We start from the raw sequence: 19,276 nt of genomic DNA, 5'->3' as shown, positions 1-19,276 counted from the left end.
CCACGACGGGGTGAGCTCCCGTTGCTCGGTCCCTGCTCCTGCCAACCTAGCAGTTCGAAAGCACGTCAAAGTGCAAGTAGATAAATAGGTACCGCTCTGGCGGGAAGGTAAATGGCGTTTCCGTGCGCTGCTCTGGTTTGCCAGAAGCGGCTTAGTCATGCTGGCCACATGACCCGGAAGCTGTACGCTGGCTCCCTCGGCCAATAAAGCAAGATGAGCACTGCAACCCCAGAGTCGGCCATGACTGGACCTAATGGTCAGGGGTCTCTTTACCTTTTATATTTGATGATATTATTCTCCTCCATGAATTAATCAAAACCCCGTGTTGGAAAATTAAATTACATGCTGCCTGAATCCCCTGAGTAGTCTGTCCATCAGTTTGGAGGGGTCGGGGATGAACTTCAAATTTTATTTTATATACTGCCCCATCCCAAAGGAGCCCAGAACAGCAAGACAGTCACAATGGAGTGTGTATGTATCTCTCTCTCTGTGTAATCTCTCTTGCTGGGGAGAGTCTGCCTTTGTTCCCCCACCCAGTTTGAGGGTTTCTCATCAAGGCAACTTGTGGGATGCTGGATTGACTGGGTCCCCTCTGGCCCAATCCAGCAGCCAGCCAGGGGGCAGCGGTGAGCTATGGGGCCCCGATTCACCGCTCCCTTTGTGCACAGCCTTACTCTCAAAACCTCTGAACGGAGGGGGAGGTTTGGGGTTCCCAGTCTGCCGGTTCCTTCCAGCCCCCCTCACCTGCTTCCCATTATACACCCCCCCACCTCATGCCTGTGTGCTGTCCCCTCCCCCTTCCTGCTTTTAGGGCTGAGATCTGGAATTATTACCCCAACAAGTTCATCCAGAGGGATGACATGAAGAGGTTCCACATCCTGAACACATTATTCAACTTGACAGGTGAGTGCAGATGGGGGAGACAGCGACTGATGGCTCCTTGCCACAATAGCTCTGATAGGTAAAGGTAAAGGGACCCCTGACCATTAGGTCCAGTCGTGGCCGACTCTGGGGTTACGGTGCTCATCTCGCTTTATTGGCCGAGGGAGCCGGCGCACAGCTTCCGGGTCATGTGGCCAGCATGACTAAGCCGCTTCTGGCGAACCAGAGCAGCGCACAGAAACGCCGTTTACCTTCCCGCCGGAGCGGTACCTATTTATCTACTTGCAATTTTGACATGCTTTTGAACTGCTAGGTTGGCAGGAGCAGGGACCGAGCAACGGGAGCTCACCCCGCCACGGGGATTTGAACCGCCGACCTTCTGATCAGCAAGTCCTAGGCTCTGTGGTTTAACCCACAGCGCCACCCGTGTCCCAATAGTTCTGATCTTCCTCCACAATTAGAGGCAGAAATGCTGGAAGTTTCTGGAAGCCACAGGAGGGGAGAGTTGCTCTTGTGCTCTTATTCTGTTTGCTGGTTTCCCAGAAGAGGCATCTGGTTAGCCGCTGGGGGGAGAAGTGGGTGCCACCATTGGACTGAAACCGCCTTGGTCGTGCTGGTCAAGTGATCTCTAGCAGCCTAGGAACAGAGATGAAAGCTGTTTCCTGGTCCTGCTGGATCGCTCAGCGGCCTTTGATACCATTGACCATAACATCCTTCTGGACCACCTAGAGGAGCTGGGGGCACTGTTATACAGTGGTTCCGCTCCTTCCTCCTGGACGGTGTCCAGAAAGTGGTGATGGAGGATGAGTGTTCAGACCCCTGGGCTCTCACTTGTGGGGTGCCTCTGGGTTCTGTCCTCTCCCCCATGCTTTTTAACATCTACATGAAGCTGCTGGGAGAGATCATCATGGGGTTTGGGCTGGATGTTCATCAGTACAGTGGTACCTCGGGTTAAGTACTTAATTTGTGCCAGAGGTCCGTTCTTAATCTGAAACTGTTCTTAACCTGAAGCACCACTTTAGCTAATGGGGCCTCCCACTGTTCTCATCCTGAAGCAAAGTTCTTAACCCAAGGTACTATTTCTGGGTTAGCGGAGTCTGTAACCTGAAGCGTATGTAACCCGAGGTACCACTGTATGTGGATGATACCCAGCTCTACCCCTCCTTTAAATTGGAACCAGTGAACATCCTGTGTGAGTGTCTGGAGGCAGTATGGGTGGATGGCGGCTAACAAATTGAGGTTGAATCTGGACAAGACAGAAGTGCAGTCATACCTCGGGTTAAAGTAGCTTCCATTTGAGCATTTTCAGGTTGTGTTCCGCGGTGACCCGGAAGTAATGGAACGGGTTACTTCCGGGTTTTGCTGCTCGTGCATGCGCAGACGCTCAAAATGACGTCACGTGCATGCGCAGAAGCGGCGAATCGCGACCCGCGCACGTTCAGACGCAGGTTGCGTTCTGCTCAGGATGTGAACGGGGCTCCGGAACGGCAGGTGTGAGGGACTCCCTGGTCCTGAATGAAGTATCTGTGCCCATAAAGGACGAGGTGTGCAGCCTAGGAGTAATTTTGGACTCGCAGCTGCCCATGGAGACCTCTGGGTAGCTCTGGGAAGGGATCCCTGCACTTCAACTGACCTCTTCCTTTGAGGTGCCCCACTGACCTCTCCCCCCTCTTTTCCTGCAGAGACCTACCTGTTTGCCTGCCTGGTGGATTTTTTCACCAACTGCTCCAGATACGTGAAGTGAGTGCGATGGATTGTTTTGCCTGGGCGGTCTGTGTCGAGGGGGCACGAGGTGCAGAACAGTGCCGGGGGGAGGAAGGTGCCTGAAACAGTCTGGAAATCCAAACATCTGTTTGTGGTGTCTGTTCCTCTTTCCCCAGCTGTGACACAGGCTATAAACACGGGAACCTCTTCATGTCCTTCCGAAGCATGTTCCAAGATGTCCGAGACGCCATGGACTATGTCCACCTTTCAGTGAGCACCGCAGGGTGGGCAGTGAAGGGTGGGCATGGAGAACGACAAGGGAGCATCACCCACCTTTAGAAACCTTGCCCTCTGCCAACCTCCCCCAATTTGGCGTCCGCCAGATGTTTTAGACCTTGGCTTCCACCAGCCCAAATCCTCTCAAGATCTCATCAAAGCAAATGCAAGAGGTGTTGATGGATGGCTGGTGCTTTTATGTCATGCTGGGATCTGTGCTGGGGGGGGACATGTCTGGGGAAGCCCCGAGGAGGCCCTGCTGGCAGCCCCCTGCTGGCTAGAGTGGGGGGACTCTGATGACCTCTTTGTGTCTTCATCTTCTAGGGCTCCCTCAAGGAGAAGACGCTGGAGAATCTGGAGAAATATGTGGTCAAAGACGTGAGTGTTGCTCAGGCCTAGGTGCAAAATTGCTGTCAGACAGGAAGCTTTCTTTGGGGCTGACCCATTTGGCCCTTGACAGGCAGGCCTCTCCACCTTGAGCTCACCTTGCCTCCCACCAAGCCTGCTGAGGCAGGTGCCAGAGGGCCAGGAAGTGTGAGGCAGCTTCCGGCTCAGCAGCTGCAGCTGTCGGTGCAATTCCATTTTTCAAATTTCCTGTGCTCAGTCGTACTTCAGCAGCTGTTGACAAAGAATCTGGGGAGCGCAGATCCTTCCCCAAGGTCATTTCGCCCAGAGGAACCAGGGGGCTGAGCGACAAGTCCAGAAGTCCCTAATTTCAATCTCGTCTCTGCCCTGACTTCACTAAAAGGGGGTGGAGCTTAGGCAAGCCCCTCCCACCCAGCCTCAACCTTCCCTTCTGCAATATGGGGTAATCATACTCACCCTGCTGGGTGTTGCAAGGATTACATCAATCCGTTGAAGGTAAAGCCCTTTGATCACGCCAATGCAATTGGCAAATCCTAAGTATTAAAAGGTCGGGACACGGGTGGCGCTGTGGGTTAAACCACAGAGCCTAGGGCTTGCCAATCAGAAGGTCGGGAGTTCAAATCTCCGCAATGGGGTGAACTCCTGTTGCTCGGTCCCTGCTCCTGCCAACCTAGCAGTTCAAAAGCACGTCAACGTGCAAGTAGATAAATAGGTACCGCTCTGGCGGGAAGGTAAACGGCGTTTCCGTGCGCTGCTCTGGTTCGCCAGAAGCGGCTTAGTCATGCTGGCCACATGACCCGGAAGCTGTACGCCATCTCCCTCAGCCAATAAAGCGAGATGAGTGCCGCAACCCCAGAGTCGGTCATGACTGCACTTAATGGTCAGAGGCCCCTTTACCTTTAAGTATTAAAAGTAGGAGGTGCTTGGATTCTTCCTGGCTGGGATCTGAAGCCCCCTTATCCATCCTGAGGTCACCCAAAGGCGCCTGGGTGGGTGAAGCTGCTTGGGCATCACTTGCCGCTCTCAATATTGTTCCAAAAAAGAGCAAAGGTTAGGTTAGGTTTCTTGAACTGATGTACAGCTCCATTGGCGCCGGGGCTACATTCCAAGGCACCGAAGGCATCAGTGAAATCCTGTAGAATTGAAACCCATTGAGAAAGCCCAAAAAACACCCCTTTTTGCCACTGTTCCACCCTTTTAGTGACGTTTCAGTGACGCCTTTATGATGTTCTCTGGGGTTCAGCACAATGCGCATATACATGTTCACACACATATTGAACGTGCGTAAATGAGCGGGGGGGGGGGGGGTTGCCTGCATAAACTCCCACAGGGGAAAATTCCAACATGATTTACAATGAGAATAAAATGATAAAATTACTTCCAGAGAAAGGGCAAGGAGGAGGCTGCAGAACAGAAGTTTATAAAATGATGTGTGGTAGGGAGAAAGTGAATTGAGGAAAGTTTTTCTCCCTCAGGACCCTATTTTTTTACACTGGTACCTCGGGTTTCATACGCTTCAGGTTACATACGCTTCAGGTTACAGACTCGGCTAACCCAGAAATTTTACCTTGGGTTAAGAACTTTGCTTCAGGATGAGAACAGAAATTGCGCAGCAGTGGCAGCAGGAGGCCCCATTAGCTAAAGTGGTACCTCAGGTTAAGTACAGTTTCACGTTAAGAACGGACCTCCAGAACGAATTAAGTTCTTAACCCGAGGTAACACTGTATTTTAATTATTCAGTTTATTATCTACTTCTCACCATAAAGTCCCAGATGCTCTACAACAGTTTAAAATACAGTACAGCAGTACCTTGGTACTCGAACAACTTGCTTCCCGAACAAATTGGCTCCCGAATGCCACAAATCCGGAAGTAAGTGTTCTGGTTTGTGAGTGTTTTTCAGAAGCCAAATGTCTGACGCAGCTTCTGATTGAGTCAGGAAGCTCCTGCAGCCAATCGGAAGCTGCGCCTTGGTTTTTGAACGGTTTCAGGAGTCAAACGGACTCCCAGAATGGATTAAGTTAGAGAACCAAGGTACTACTGTATTAAGAACCCAGAAACATTTACCTCCTCTGATTGTGGAAGCGGAGCAATAGCTGTTGTGGCTAGTAGCCATCAATAGCCCTCTCCTCCATGACCTGGTCTGTTCCTAAAACCTTTTATTGGCATCACATACAACATCCAAAACAAAACAAATCAATACAGAATTACCACTTCCCCAGTGGCACAAAACATTTGCTAAAAGAAAGGAGGCAGAGCCGTCTGTCGTATAAAAGGTTCTACGAACGAATTGGTCTGTTCCCCTCTGAGGTCTTGACGCCTGCCTTCTTCATTTCCTCCTGCCTTGCTTGCACAGCCACGGGTGCCTCTCCTGCTCAGCCGCATGAAGGACCACGGGAAGGTCTTTTTGGCCACCAACAGTGACTACAACTACACAGATGTAAGTACGCCCCACCTGACCCCATGGCTCACTGAGGGCAGATGGGTGCACCTCCGTTCTCCCCACTTTGTATCTGGCTCCACCCACGGGGAGAAGACGGGGCTGGCTGCCAGATGTGTGCAACGCTCGGCCCCCCACTTCTGTGGGTCTTCTGCACTGAGCTATCCACCGAGTGCCACTGCCCCACACAATGCCATAGCAGGCAGGGGGACATTGTTGGCTGGCAGGGGTCAGGAGGGGGAGCCACAGAGTCAGAGAAGTGATGGCAGCTGGGGTGGCTCCTTTGGAAACAAGGAAGGCGAGCCTGTCTTGGGTTCGGGTTCCTGAAGGAAGCTCCAGTGACACGTGGGTCTGTCCCTTTGCAGGCGATCATGACGTACTTGTTTGACTTCGGAGAAGACGATGTGGTGAGTCGCCGCTTTTCCCTGATTGCTAGCTCTCACTCTTTCTCTTGCTCCCTGCTCCCAAAGCAAGGAAGGATTGGACTCTGATTAATAAAATACACACAAGGCTTGACCAGCAAGACTCTGGGAGGGGTGCCAATAATAATCCTGTCCGCCCCTTGGCCCAGGTCGTTTTATTCACAAAAGAACTTTTTACACAGTGTTCATAAGAACCAATCAGATTTCCTCTGAGCATTTCAAAAAAAAACCCATGTGGAGACAAAGTTAAAGTTAAAACTACAAAGAAACTATTTCCTACTTGAGCATGCATACATAGTTCAGAGTAAATAAAATAGGAATCAAGGAGGAATGCTTTTAGGAAACCCCAGAGGTCCTAAACAGCAGTAAACGGGAGAGGAAGGATGGCACTATTTACCATCTCCTTGTGAACTCTCTTCCTGGCCCTTAGATTAACAAAACTAAAGAAAGGTACGTCAAAGAAGCTACCTACTATCTTTATGACCCAGGATGCCTGATGAGCAACTGCCCTGTGTATTTAGAATGCTTATACGTGCCTGTCAGGCTTAGAGAAAGCAAATGGCCGAGGTGCAGAGGCTTGTGGGATTCGATCAGAAATTATTGTCAATGGATCAAACCCATTCAACGCAATGCTTTCATCGCGGACACAGTGGCTTGCTCCATATTTCATAATTCCTCATAGCAATCCCACCTGACCCCCACACTCTGGATGTTTGCACCCCTACATCAAGGACCAGTTGGAAAACTCCACAAGAGGGCCTCATGTGAGGAAAGCTTCTTGTCTCCTGTTGGGTGACAGGAATGGGGGAGATTCCCCTTGGTGGGTCGCCGCCACATGGGTGGGCCAGTTCTGGGTTAGAGTGTTGGACTAGGACCTGGGAGACACCAGGGTTTGAGTCTCCTCCATGAATCTGTCACTGGGTGTGACATTCTATCTCAGCCTGACCTACCTCACAGGGTTGTTGTGAGGACAAAATGGGGAGGAGGAGAACCCCCACACGCCACCTTTCAGAGGAAAGGTGGAATAATAATAATAATTATAATAATTTTTTATTTATACCCTGCCCATCTGACTGGGTCTCCCCAGCCACTCTGGGCGGCTTCCAACCAAATATCAAAAATGTCAGACATTAAAAACTTCCCTAAACAAGGCCACCTTCAGGTGTCTTTTAAAAGTAAAATAGTTGTTTATTGCCTTGACATCTGCTGGGAGGGCGTTCCACAGGGCGGGCGCCACTACTGAGAAGGCCCTCTGCCTGGTTCCCTGTAACCTCACTTCTCGCAGTGAGGGAACCACCAGAAGGCCCTCGGTGTTGGACCTCAGTGTCCGGGCTGAACGATGGGGGTGGACACACTCCTTCAGGTTACACAGGACCGAGGTTGTTTAGGGCTTTCAAGGTCAGCACCAACACTTTAAATTGTGCTCAGAAACGTACTGGGAGCCAATGAAGGTCTTTCAGGACCGGTGTTTTATGGTCTCGGAGGCTGCTCCCAGCCACCAGTCTAGCTGCCGTATTCTGGATTAATTGCAGTTTCCGAGTCACCTTCAAAGGGAGCCCCACGTAGAGCGCATTGCAGTAGCCCAAGCGGGAGATAACCAGAGCATGCACCACTCTGGCAAGACAGTCTGCGGGCAGGTAGGGTCTTAGCCTGCGTACCTGATGGAGCTGGTAGACAGCTGCCCTGGAACAAACGTAATAAATAAACCAATAAGCTTCCAGACTCAGAGGTCAGCCTCTTCCCAACAAAGACCCCCTCCTACCCAGCTCTAAGCTGCCCTGATTTTTCCCGTCCCCCAGCAGGAAGCACCCCAGAGCCGGCCTTGGCGCTCCTACTTCGACCTGATTGTGGTGGACACTCGCAAGCCTCTGTTCTTCGCGGAGGGCACTGTCCTTCGGCAAGTCAACACGGTAAGTGCCCTTTTGGTGCCAGTTGGGAGGCTGGATGGGGGTAGAGGCATTGCAGGGGGTTGGACTGGATGGCCACTGGAGGGCCCTGACCTGAACAGAAGTTGTCCTGCCGGCTGGGATGGGCCAGGATCTCTGAGTCTGGCTGGGAAAACCCCTCTTAGAGAAGTTTGTAGAGCAGAACACATGGACTAAGGCAATTCCTTTAGCTTGGGTTCCTGCATTGCAGGGGGTTGGACTAGATGACCCCTGAGGTCCCCTTCTCAACTCTACAATTATGTGATTCCGTGCTGAGCAGCTGGAAAGCCACTCACCCTGCCTTCCAGCTTACCTCATTCCTCCCCTGCCTGACATAACTCCCTGTCTTTTTTTCTCAGGACACAGGGAAGCTGCGGATCGGTACCTACACAGGACCCCTTCAACACTGTGCTGTCTACTCGGGAGGTAAAGCCTGCACCAAAGCTATAGGCCATGTTGGGAAAACTGCCTGGCCTTTAAAAGAACCCCCAATATTAGCCAGACGTCAGTTGCTGCAGAAGGGAAACAGCCACAGGGAGTGGCATGAATCCATCAGGTCTGGACTCTGTTGCCTCTGTTGTAAACAAAATCTGCCCTTTCTCCCTTATGGGGTATCCAAGAGCCCATATAGAGTCCTTACATAGGTTCCCTATTGGTAGGAGAAAATAACAGAGGCCAACCAGAGAATATTGAGAAGCAAAGCAGCTAGTAAGCCTGATCTTTATTGATCTGTTGCAACAGGGTGCTCCCCTCACACGCAGGAAAGGAGGAGGAACCCAGAACAATGGCGCGCAAGGCCTTATATAGACATTTTAAATTCCCTGCCCTGGAGCTCAAGACCACCCCTCCATACATCATACATACATCACAGAAGGGGTGTAACCCAAGACCACCCCCCACATACCTCCATTACAGAAAAGGTGGTCTAAAACAGAAATTTGAATGTTGTTTTTCCTGTTTGCCAGGTTATCTGATTGCCTTTCCTGTCTGTCTGTCACCCATTACAATGCTGATTACTCAATTCCTGAGACAATGGGAAGGCTCCCTGACCCCCCTCCCTCCTTGCAGGGAAAACATTTGGTCAGTTTGGGAATCAAAATGGTTTCAGGTCGGTCTTCCTGTGCTGATCTATGTACGTGCTTGGTTGGCACACTTATGAACATTTAACATATATCTAAGACCTCAAATCCTGCCAACCTAGCAGTTCGAAAGCACGTCAAAGTGCAAGTAGATAAATAGGTACCGCTCCGGCGGGAAGGTAAATGGCGTTTCCGTGCGCTGCTCTGGTTCGCCAGAAGTGGCTTAGTCATGCTGGCCACATGACCAGGAAGCTGTACACCGGCTCCCTCGGCCAATAAAGCAAAATGAGCGCCGCAACCCCAGAGTCGGCCACAATTGGACCTAATGGTCAGGGGTCCCTTTACCTTTACCTTTAAGACCTCAAAATTCCTATCACACCTCTTCTCTTTCCAGGCTCTTCAGACCTGGTGTGTGACCTTTTGGGAGTGAAGGGCAAGGACATCTTGTACATCGGAGACCACATATTTGGGGACATTCTCAAATCCAAGAAGAGGCAAGGATGGAGGACCTTCCTGGTGGTGCCCGAGTTGGCCAAGGAGCTGCAAGTCTGGACAGAGAAAAGCGGTGAGGAGGAGGAGGAGGAGGAGGAAGGTTTCAGAGGGTGGAGGCAGGCTCCTCTCACCCCTTTGCAATGACCCCGAGAGCACCACCAGCCAAATCCTTTGCACAGTGCCTTGTTAATCTCTGGAACTCCTTCCCACAGGAGTCAGTGCTGGCTAGAAACTTGGATGGCTTTCAAAGAGGATCAGACAAATTCGTGGAGGAAGATAGGGCTGTTGATGGCTCCTAGACAGGATGGCTGTGCTCTGCCTCCACAGTCTGTGGGGGTCAGGTGGGATTGCTATGAGGAATTATGGAAAATGGAACACGCCATTGTGTCAGCGATGAGAGCATTGCTTTGACCGGGCTTGATTCGTTGACAATAATTTCTGATCGAATCCCACAAGCCTCTGCACCTCTGCCATTTGCTTTCTCTACTCCTGACAGGCACGTATAAGCATTCTAAATACACAGGCCAGTTGCTTCAGCAGGCGTCCTGGGTCATAAAGATAGTAGGTAGCTTTGATGTAGTTTGTTAATCTTTAGGTAGATCTTAAGGGCCAGGAAGAGAGTTCATAAGGAGATGGTGAATACTCTTTCCTTGCCATCCTTCCTTTGCTGCCTGTTTCTGACCTCTGGGGTTTTGCTAAAAGCATTCCTCCTTTATTTACGATACTCTCAGATATGTATGCATGCTCAAAGTAGTCTTTTGTAGTTAAAAGGATTTCTTCTGATCTGACTTTGTCCCATGTGGGAATTTTTGAAATGCTCAGAGGAAATCTGATTGGTTCTTACAAACACTGTGTAAAAAGTTCTTTTGTGAATAAAACGACCTGGGCCAGGGGGTGGATGGAATTATTATTGGCACTTCCCCCCAGAGTCTTGCTGGTCAAGCAACAACAGTCAGAGGCAGCAATGGTTCTGAATACCAGTTGCTGGAAACCACAGGAGAGGAGAATCCTGCTGGTGGTCTTCATCTGGTTGGCCACTGTGAGATGAGGGTGCAGGATTAGATGGGCTATTGGCCTGATCCAGCAGCCTCTTCTTATGTTCTCTGCCCTCCTGTGGTTAAAGGGGTGTCCCAGCCCACTCTACCTCCAGATCTTGGCTCTGATCCTTTTACTGGTGCCCAAAACCAGGTCTTATTTCCTAGATGTGTATCAGATAGCTTTGTTACTTGCTGATACCAAGAATCTAAAGACCCACCTCATCCCCAGTTCTAAGAGGTTGTGCTGGCAGGTCTTTTGCACCTCCTTTTCAGAAGCCACACCTAAGAATGTCCATTTCCCCCTCCACAGAACTTTTTGAAGAGCTGCGGAGCCTGGACATCTTCTTGGCTGAGCTGTACCAGTAAGTTGGGATTCCTGCCCATTAGCACTTTGCCTGGGTGCTGCCTGTTGTGTGCACATGAGAAATTTGCAAGGAGCCCATGTTTCGTATTACTAGAAGAGAAACTTTGTTTTTAGAAAGACGGACAAAGTTTCTGAATGTGGAGTCGTTGCCAGGGAGAGCTGCCTCTGTTGGAGGCGTTGCCATGGCTGGAACTGGAAGTGTCCTGCGGTGCCCCCTGCCCTGATTATGGCGATTATAGAATCACAGAATTGTAGAGTTGGTTGGGACCACCAAAGGGTTATCAAATTCATCCCCCTTTAATGCAGGAACCACAGTTAAAGAAGCCCTGACAGATGGCCATGCAGCCTCTGCTTAAAAACTTCCAGCGAAGGAGAGTCCACTACCTTCCAAAGGAGTCCATTCTATGGACAAACAGCTCCCACCCTCAGAAAATTCTTCCTGATAATTAGACGTAATCTCCTTCCTTGTCATTTGAATCCATTGGTTCAGGAATTACCCTCTAGAGCAGCAGAAAACAAGCTGGCTCCATCTTCCATGGGACAGCCCTGAAGATGCTTAAAGATTTAAACACAAATCCTCTGTGTTTGTGTATTTAGAGCATCTGTATGTTGTCCTTCAGCCAGAAAGAATGGGCTTACATACAATACGATAATCTTTATTGTCATTATCCCATACTGGATTATTGTAACTTGCTCTACGTGGGGCTGCCCTTGAGACTGACCCAGAAACTCCAGCGGGTGCAGAATGCCGCGGCGAGACTCCTTACGGGGTCCTCGCTGCGAGATCACATTAACCCGGTGCTTTACCAGCTGCACTGGCTCCCGGTGGAGTACAGGATCAGGTTTAAGGTGCTGGTTTTGACCTTTAAAGCCCTATACGGCCTAGGACCCTCTTACCTACGGGACCGCCTCTCCTGGTATGTCCCACGGAGGACCTTACTGTCTTCAAACAAAAACATATTGGAGGTCCTGGGCCTCAACCAGAGCCAGGGCTTTTTCGGCTGTGGTTCCGATCTGGTGGAACGCTCTGTCACAAGAGACTAGGGCCCTGCAGGACTTGACATCTTTCCGCAGGGCCTGCAAGACAGAGCTGTTCCACCAGGCTTTTGGCCAAGGCACAGTCTGACTCCCTCCTTTGGCAGTCTTCACAGAACTCTAGCCCAATGGTTGCCATCAATTTGATTTGAATTAATTTTATAATGAAATGGTTTTAGAATGTTGTATTATTTTATTGTAGTTAGCTGCCCTGAGCCCAGCTTCGGCTGGGGAGGGCGGGATATAAATAAAAATTTATTATTATTATTATTATTGTTATACAAAACAACGAAATTGAAAAAATCTACATCAGACATTCAAAAACCAACAAGTCTGTTATCCCAGTCTAGTTAACCACCTAAAAACTCTGATACCCCATAATTAAATACAATATACCCCCATAGAGACTACCTTACACTGTGTTTAAAACCAAAATCGCATTTGGATAGAAACTGTTTCTCAGGCAGCTAGTCCTAGTCTTTATAACCCTGTACCTTCTTCCAGAAGGCAGAAGCTGAAAGAGATAGTTTCCGGGGTGCGCACTATCCTGCGCTATCTCTGCAGCTTTCTTGTGGCACCTGGAAGCATAGATTTGATCCAAGGTGGGAAGAGTGCACCCAATTATTCTCTCCACAGTCTTTACAACCCTGGACAGCATTGTTTTTCCCCTGACCGTGCAGCTCCCAAACCACACACACACAGTAAAAACAAGACAGTCCACACTTGCAGGCTTACAATTTAAAAAAAGGTCCTATGACAAACAAGGGAAAAACAACAGAGAGGGAATAGGAAAATCGGCATCCAAATTCAGGCACCAACTTCAAAACAGCTTGTACAGTTCAGGGGCAAGGAAGTGCCGGGTGGAACTGGGCTCCCAGCAAATTTTTAGGCAGGCAGTGTGACCTCCAGAAGGGATTCAGAAGGGATTCAGGTGGGATTTTGAGCACAGGTGTCCTCTTTTCCCCCCCAGGCACCTGGACAGTGGGAGCAACGAACGGCCGGACATCAGCTCCATCAAGAAGCGGATTCAGGTATCCCCGCCGGTTCCCAAGCAGCATCTTGGTCTATGGCCCTCCTGAGCCCATCACTCAAGCTTTTGGGCTGCTGGTCAAGGCTTCTGGGGCCAGAGCTCCGCCTCACTCAGACACAAATCCATTTAGGGCTTGCTTAGTAGGCAGCAAGGGACGCGGGTGGCGCTGTGGGTTAAACCACAGAGCCTAGGACTTGCCGATCAGAAGGTCAGCGGTTCAAATCCCGCAACGGGGTGAGCTCCCGTTGCTTGGTCCCTGCTCCTGCCAACCTAGCAGTTCAAAAGCACGTCAAAGTGCAAGTAGATAAATAGGTACCGCTCCGGCGGGAAGGTAAACGGCGTTTCCGTTCGCTGCTCTGGTTCGCCAGAAGCGGCTTAGTCATGCTGGCCACATGACCCGGAAGCTGTACGCTGGCTCCCTTGGCCAGTAAAGCGAGATGAGCGCTGCAACCCCAGAGTCGGCCACTACTGGATCTAATGGTCAGGGGTCCCCTTTACCCCTTTACCTTAGTAGGCAGCAGAGCTGGCTAAAGAATGGAGCCTTCTTTAAGGCTCCACTGTCTTAGGGTCCAGATGCCCAGCAGCATCATCCTCTTGGTTCCTACCTGGGGGGCTGTGACAGGCCGCAGGTGACAACCAGAAGCCCCAATGGGGAAACCTGCAAGCAGGATTTGAGTGCAAGAACCCTCACCCTCCTCCTGTGGTTTCCAGCAGCTGGTGTTCAGAAGCATTGATGCCTCTGGCTGTGGAGGCAGAGAATAGCCTTCTCCTCCATGAATTTATCCAGTTCTTTTTTAAAGCCGTCACTGCCTCCTGCAGGAGTGAGTTCCATAGTTTAACAATGTGCTGCTGCATGAAGAAGACAGAGCCTGTTTTCTCCCACAAAGCAAAGGTCGTCTTGCTGGTCCTAGGCAAAATCCCCAAACCCACATGAGGGCAGGAGCTTCTTTAAGCCAAGCAGCACGTTGCACAAAAGCTCCTCTTTATTGGTTGGTAAACTAGATGATGGGCAGGTCCAGCAGTGGGGAGAAAGTCCGTGGACAATGGCAGAGGTGTGGGTGACACCTGCTATAAGAACCTCTGATTCCCTTATGGGGTTATCTAGATCCCGTATAATGGGACGTGGGTGGCGCTGTGGGTTAAACCACAGAGCCTAGGACTTGCTGATCAGAAGGTCGGCAGTTCAAATCCCCTTGACGGGGTGAGCTCCCGTTGTTTGGTCCCTGCTCCTGCCAACCTAGCAGTTCGAAAGCACGTCAAAGTGCAAGTAGATAAATAGGTACCGCTCCGGCGGGAAGGTAAACGGCGTTTCTGTGCACTGCTCTGGTTTGCCAGAAGCGGCTTAGTCATGCTGGCCACATGACCCAGAAGCCATTAAAGCGAGATGAGTGCTGCAACCCCAGAGTCGTCCGCGGCTGGACTTAACGGTCAGGGGTCCCTTTACCTTTATTATATATATAAGACCTTAATTTTTTTATTACATAAATTTTTATTTTTATTTTACCTAGAGGCTCTGCATTGTGATACCAAAAGCGGTTCCCTCAGAGCCCACCAAGTTTGTTTTTAGCTCGATTTGAAAATCAAATGAAAGAATGGAGTATTTTTTAAAAAAAGATTAAAAAAAAGATTAAAAGTAGCGCAGAATATCTGGTGGGCCAGCCTTTTGGAAGGCACCCTCAAGAGCTGTAGCTCTCCCCATGTCCACTTTTTCCCATGCTCTTCCCCCCCACAGGCCCAAAAAAGGTAATCCACCCCCGCCTTGGTTTTAGGAGGCCACAGAGAGGTCTGCTCACGCAGCACAGATTATTCAGGCAGTTGGGAAACATGGGCTAGAACCGCCAGATTCAGAACATTGCAACATAAGCTTGCCACAGAGGAAAATTTGTTTTTTTTCTCAGGCCCTTGAGCGATGCAATCCAGCTGACCACAGCTGGTTTTGCAACATCCTGAGGGGGTTACTCCAACTTTAATTACGCCTCTCTCTGTTTCCTGTGTTAAAAGTTAACCAATCCTGATAAGAGACTTCTGGGTTTTTTCTCTCTCTCCAAGTGTTCTGTTATAGAGAAGTAGTTCCTAAACATTTTTGGGCCACTGCCCTCTTGGTTCCATATTATTCGGCATTTTGCACACCCTATTATGGAAGATAATAACACAATAAAATTCAGAACAGTAAGGATGAATTGCACATTTATTCAAAACCCAATTAGAACAGTTTATGTTTAAGGAAGTCAACAAAAGCGATGCACTTGATCAAGTGATACCAGCTTTTTGAAATAGGATAGTCATTTATACCTCCAGCGCCCTCCACCTGCCCCCTTGCTCATCCTATGATCCCAGTGGCTGCTACAACTCAAGTTGGGAACTCACTGTTAGGGAGTCCTGTATATTGGTTCTTGAACTCAATCCTTTCTGGAGGTCCATTTGACTTCAAAAACGTTTGAAAACCAAGGCCCCGGAAACCATGCTGACAGCTGAAATGGACGTTCAGCTTCCAAAAAACATCCGTAAACCAGAACACTTACTCCGGGTTTGCGGCATACGGGAGCTGAATTGTTCGTCACCTAAGCTGTTCAGAAACCAAGGTACCATTGTACTTAAAATACCCCTAGCACCTGGACATTGTTGGCTGGGTTGGGGGAGCATTAAATGTTTTCCTGTTGTGAAAGTCATGGAAGAAAATGAGGAAGAAGACACAATTAAGGGTTCAATGCAAAAACTTAAAATATTAGTTGGAGTGGCCACAGGTCACTTGGACTGCTGTTAAGACTGAGACTTTGTACAGTGGTACCCCAGCTTAAGTACTTAATTCGTTCCGGAGGCCCGTACTTAACCTGAAACTGTTCTTAACCTGAAGCACCACTTTAGCTAATGGGGCCTCCTGCTGCCGCCACACCACCAGAGCATGATTTCTGTTCTCATCCTGAAGCAAAGTTCTTAACCTGAAGCACTATTTCTGGGTTAGCTGAGTCTGTAACCTGAAACGTATGTAACCTGAGTGTATGTAACCTGAGGTACCACTGTATAGGGTGGTATACAAATTTCAATAATAATACTAATAATAGTATGGTAAAACTTGCATACTAGAAAAAGCTACCTCACATGTGGAACAAGGCCAGCATGATTGGTCATTTGCCAAGAAGCTGCCACCATCGGCGAGCTTTCTTGCTTACAGGATCTGCTCACTTCTTCAGGGACGCTTCCCAGTTGAGGGAGTTGGGGATGTTTAGCCTGGTGAAGACGGAGAGGTGACAAATACCTGGAAGACGGAGTGAGCTTGATTTGTGCTGCTTCGGAGGGGAGGACCCGAACTGATGGATTCAAATTGCATGAAAGGCGATTCTGACTCAACGTTAGGAAGAACGTTTTGATGGCAAGAGCTGTTTGCCAGCGGAACGGATGACCTTGGAAGGTGGTGGAATCTCCTTCACTGGAGGTTTTGGACGGCCATCGGTCAGGGATTCCTGCATTTCAGGAACCAGATGACTTTTGGCGTCCCTTGCAACTCTACAATTCTAATATTCACTTAGGCTTTCATTTGCAAAAGTCCCGAGAGCCAGTGTGGTGTAGTGGTTAAGAGCGGTAGTCGTGTAATCTGGTGAACTGGGTTTGCTTCCCTCCTCCTCCACATGCAGCTGCTTGGGCCATAGCTGTCAACCGTCCCTTATTTGGCAGGAAAGTCCCTTATCCCAGCGCCGTGTCCTGCTGCTGTCCCTTATTGTTGATGTCCCTTAAATTTCCCAGGTTTCAAAGGAAGCAGCTCCTTTCCCTCCCTCCCTGCCGGCCAGGGAGGAGGGAGGCTCCAACTGTGTTGCTTGGCTGTGTTGCTCACCCAATAAGGAGTCTAAGAACGACTGGGGGGGGTGGAGCTTGCATGCCTTGTGCCGATAAAATCGGCCACATTGCCTGGGGACTTGCCTTTGCTCAGCGCTTCCCAGCAGAGAGGTGACGGTGGTTTTCCCTGCTGCATCCCCTTTGCCGGGTTGCTGCGCTGTGAGAACCACCGTTTGAGGCTTCGTTTGGCGCTGGTTGACTAAAATCCCTTATTTTGGCTGCTGATCCCTTATTTTTGAGGCTGTTGGTCCCTTATTTTCAAATCTGTAAGTTGACAGCTATGCCTTGGGCTAGTCACACATCTTTGAAGTCTCTCAGCCCCACTCACCTCACAGAGTGTTTGTTGTGGGGGAGGAAGGGAAAGGAGAATGTTAGTCACTTTGAGACTCCTTCGGGTAGTGGTAAAGCGGGATATCAAATCCAAACTCCAAACCCCTCCTCAATAGACAGATAGTAGACCTGGAAGTTGTGGCCCTATCTCGCACAAAGCGTTTGTGTTACCACCATAGAGAGATGGGGTGTGTGTGTCTTCTCTCCCCTGACAAAGGACAAAAAACCAAAAAGGGGTACCTGGTTGCCAGGACCCCACCTCCCAAGCCTCGGTTTCCCTGCTTCTATCCTTGGCACCTGACTGAGCAGGGACTCTTCTTCTCTTGCAGAAAGTCACCCACGAGATGGACATGTGCTACGGGAAGATGGGGAGCCTCTTCCGCTGTGGGTCCCGCCAGACCCTCTTTGCCAACCAGCTGATGCGCTACGCAGACCTTTATGCTGCCTCCTTCATCAACTTCCTTTATTACCCTTTCAGCTACCTTTTCCGGGCACCACCCACCCTGGTATGTGGCTAGGGCATGCTGGGGCAGGAGATGGGTGTGTGTGTGTGTGTGTGTGTGTGTGTGTGTGGACCTGCCTCTTGGCCCAGGGAAAGGGCTGACGATTAGACAAATTCAGGGAGCAGGGGGCTATCGATGGCTGACAGCCCTGCTGGCTGTACAGTGGTACCTTGGGTTAAGTACTTAATTTGTTCTGGAGGTCTGTTCTTAACCTGAAGCACCACTTTAGCTAATGGGGCCTCCTGCTGCTGCCACGTGATTTCTGTTCGCATCCTGAAGCAAAGTTCTTAACCCGAGGTACTATTTCTGGGTTAGCAGAGTCTGCAACCTGAAGTGTATGTACCGTATTATTCGCTCCATAAGACGCACCTAGTTTTTAGAGGGGGAATGCAAGAAAAAATATATTATTTAAAGGAAGTGCTGAGCAGAGCCTGTATGCATCCCAGGCTCTGACGGGCTGCCCTTCTCCCTCCTCAGGGAAAAGCCTCCAAGAGCTGCGCACACGCTCTGCGCAGCTCTTTAAAGGGAGCGCGGCTATCCCTGGCTTTTGTGGGAGGTGGGGGAAAGGATAGAGTCACGTGCTCTGTCCCTTCCCCCACTTCCCGCAAAAGCCAGGGATAGCCACGTGAAGCCTCCGCAGGGCAGTGGGGAGCCTTCATCCCACTGCCCTCTGGAGGCTTCGCAGGCTATCCCAGAAACCAGAACAGCTAGAGGGAGTGCTGCGCCACGCTCCCTCTTGCTGTTCTGGCTTCTGGCTTAGCTGCGCAGCCTGCATTCGCTCCATAAGACGCACACGCATTTCCCCTTACTTTTTAGCAGGGAAAAAGTGTGTCTTATAGAGCGGAAAATACGGTAACCTGAAGCATATGTAACCTGAGGTACCACTGTATTCTGCCTTCACAGTTGGGGGAAACAGTGCTTCTGAATACCACATGGTGGTCGGGGAGAGGGATTCCCACGGGGGCATCTGGTTGGCCACGTGAGAACAGGATCCCATAATAGATGGGGCCCTTTCGGCCTGATCCAGCAGGGCTCCTCCAAGGTTCTTACATCACAGGCTTTTTCTATGGAAGAGACCAGTCTTCAAAGCTGGCAGGGGGATGGGACAAGAGGGGCAACCATCTAGCCTTCCTGCACGGGCTTGCAGCTTTTGGCCAGCTCTGCAGCAGCTTAGCTTTTTTCTCCTCTGGGAGGCTGGGTCTGCCTCCCGATGCCCACCCCCAACCCTGACAGTTGTGTGACAATTCTTGCCCCTCCAGATGCCCCATGAATCTACAGTGGAGCACACCCGGGTGGAGTTCAGCGAGACGGGTCTCCTGGCAGGGCATGTGATGCCCCTACACAGGCCGCTGCAGGTGAGTCTCTCTCTGCTCTTCTGCTGTCCCAACACACCCCTGCTTTCTTCCTCCTTTCCCTCCCGTGGTTTTCGGCTGCCCTCTACTGACACCCACACCGGCACGCTGAAAATGGCTTTAGGTTTCAGTTAGTCATTGCCAACACAGTGGATCTCAAATTTAATCAGTTCCAGATGTCCGTTCCAAAACCAAGGCACGCAATCAATC

General features: G+C 50.2%; 1 protein-coding gene and 2 long non-coding RNA genes across 3 annotated transcripts in view; 1 reads left to right on the top strand and 2 right to left on the bottom strand.

The window, feature by feature from the left end:
* The window catches only part of LOC310769965, a 130,243-nt gene that overhangs the window by 24,039 nt on the left and 86,928 nt on the right, over positions 1–19,276 (bottom strand). The gene's annotated exons all lie outside the window — the stretch shown is intronic.
* Positions 1–19,276, top strand: part of LOC310769766 (cytosolic purine 5'-nucleotidase-like) — a 44,985-nt gene that overhangs the window by 21,901 nt on the left and 3,808 nt on the right. The window contains exons 5-17 of the mRNA XM_083629492.1: positions 812–903; positions 2,565–2,622; positions 2,763–2,856; positions 3,187–3,240; positions 5,583–5,666; positions 6,032–6,073; positions 7,891–7,998; positions 8,373–8,439; positions 9,487–9,657; positions 10,932–10,983; positions 12,991–13,051; positions 17,541–17,717; positions 18,974–19,069. Coding sequence (XP_083485618.1) covers positions 812–903; positions 2,565–2,622; positions 2,763–2,856; positions 3,187–3,240; positions 5,583–5,666; positions 6,032–6,073; positions 7,891–7,998; positions 8,373–8,439; positions 9,487–9,657; positions 10,932–10,983; positions 12,991–13,051; positions 17,541–17,717; positions 18,974–19,069 — 1,156 coding nt within the window. The remainder of the gene's footprint in view (positions 1–811; positions 904–2,564; positions 2,623–2,762; positions 2,857–3,186; positions 3,241–5,582; positions 5,667–6,031; positions 6,074–7,890; positions 7,999–8,372; positions 8,440–9,486; positions 9,658–10,931; positions 10,984–12,990; positions 13,052–17,540; positions 17,718–18,973; positions 19,070–19,276) is intronic.
* Positions 8,703–9,563, bottom strand: LOC310769951. Its single transcript, XR_014551885.1, has 2 exons — positions 9,453–9,563; positions 8,703–9,194 (listed from the first exon to the last, which is right to left on the bottom strand). It is a non-coding gene; the product is annotated as an uncharacterized lncRNA (long non-coding RNA).

Source organism: Podarcis filfolensis (genome assembly GCF_964270895.1).
Source record: "Podarcis filfolensis genome assembly, chromosome: 8".
Classification (NCBI taxonomy): domain Eukaryota; kingdom Metazoa; phylum Chordata; class Lepidosauria; order Squamata; family Lacertidae; genus Podarcis; species Podarcis filfolensis.
The sequence above is the reverse complement of the archived record's forward strand: the minus strand, read 5'-3'. Positions and strand labels throughout refer to the sequence as shown.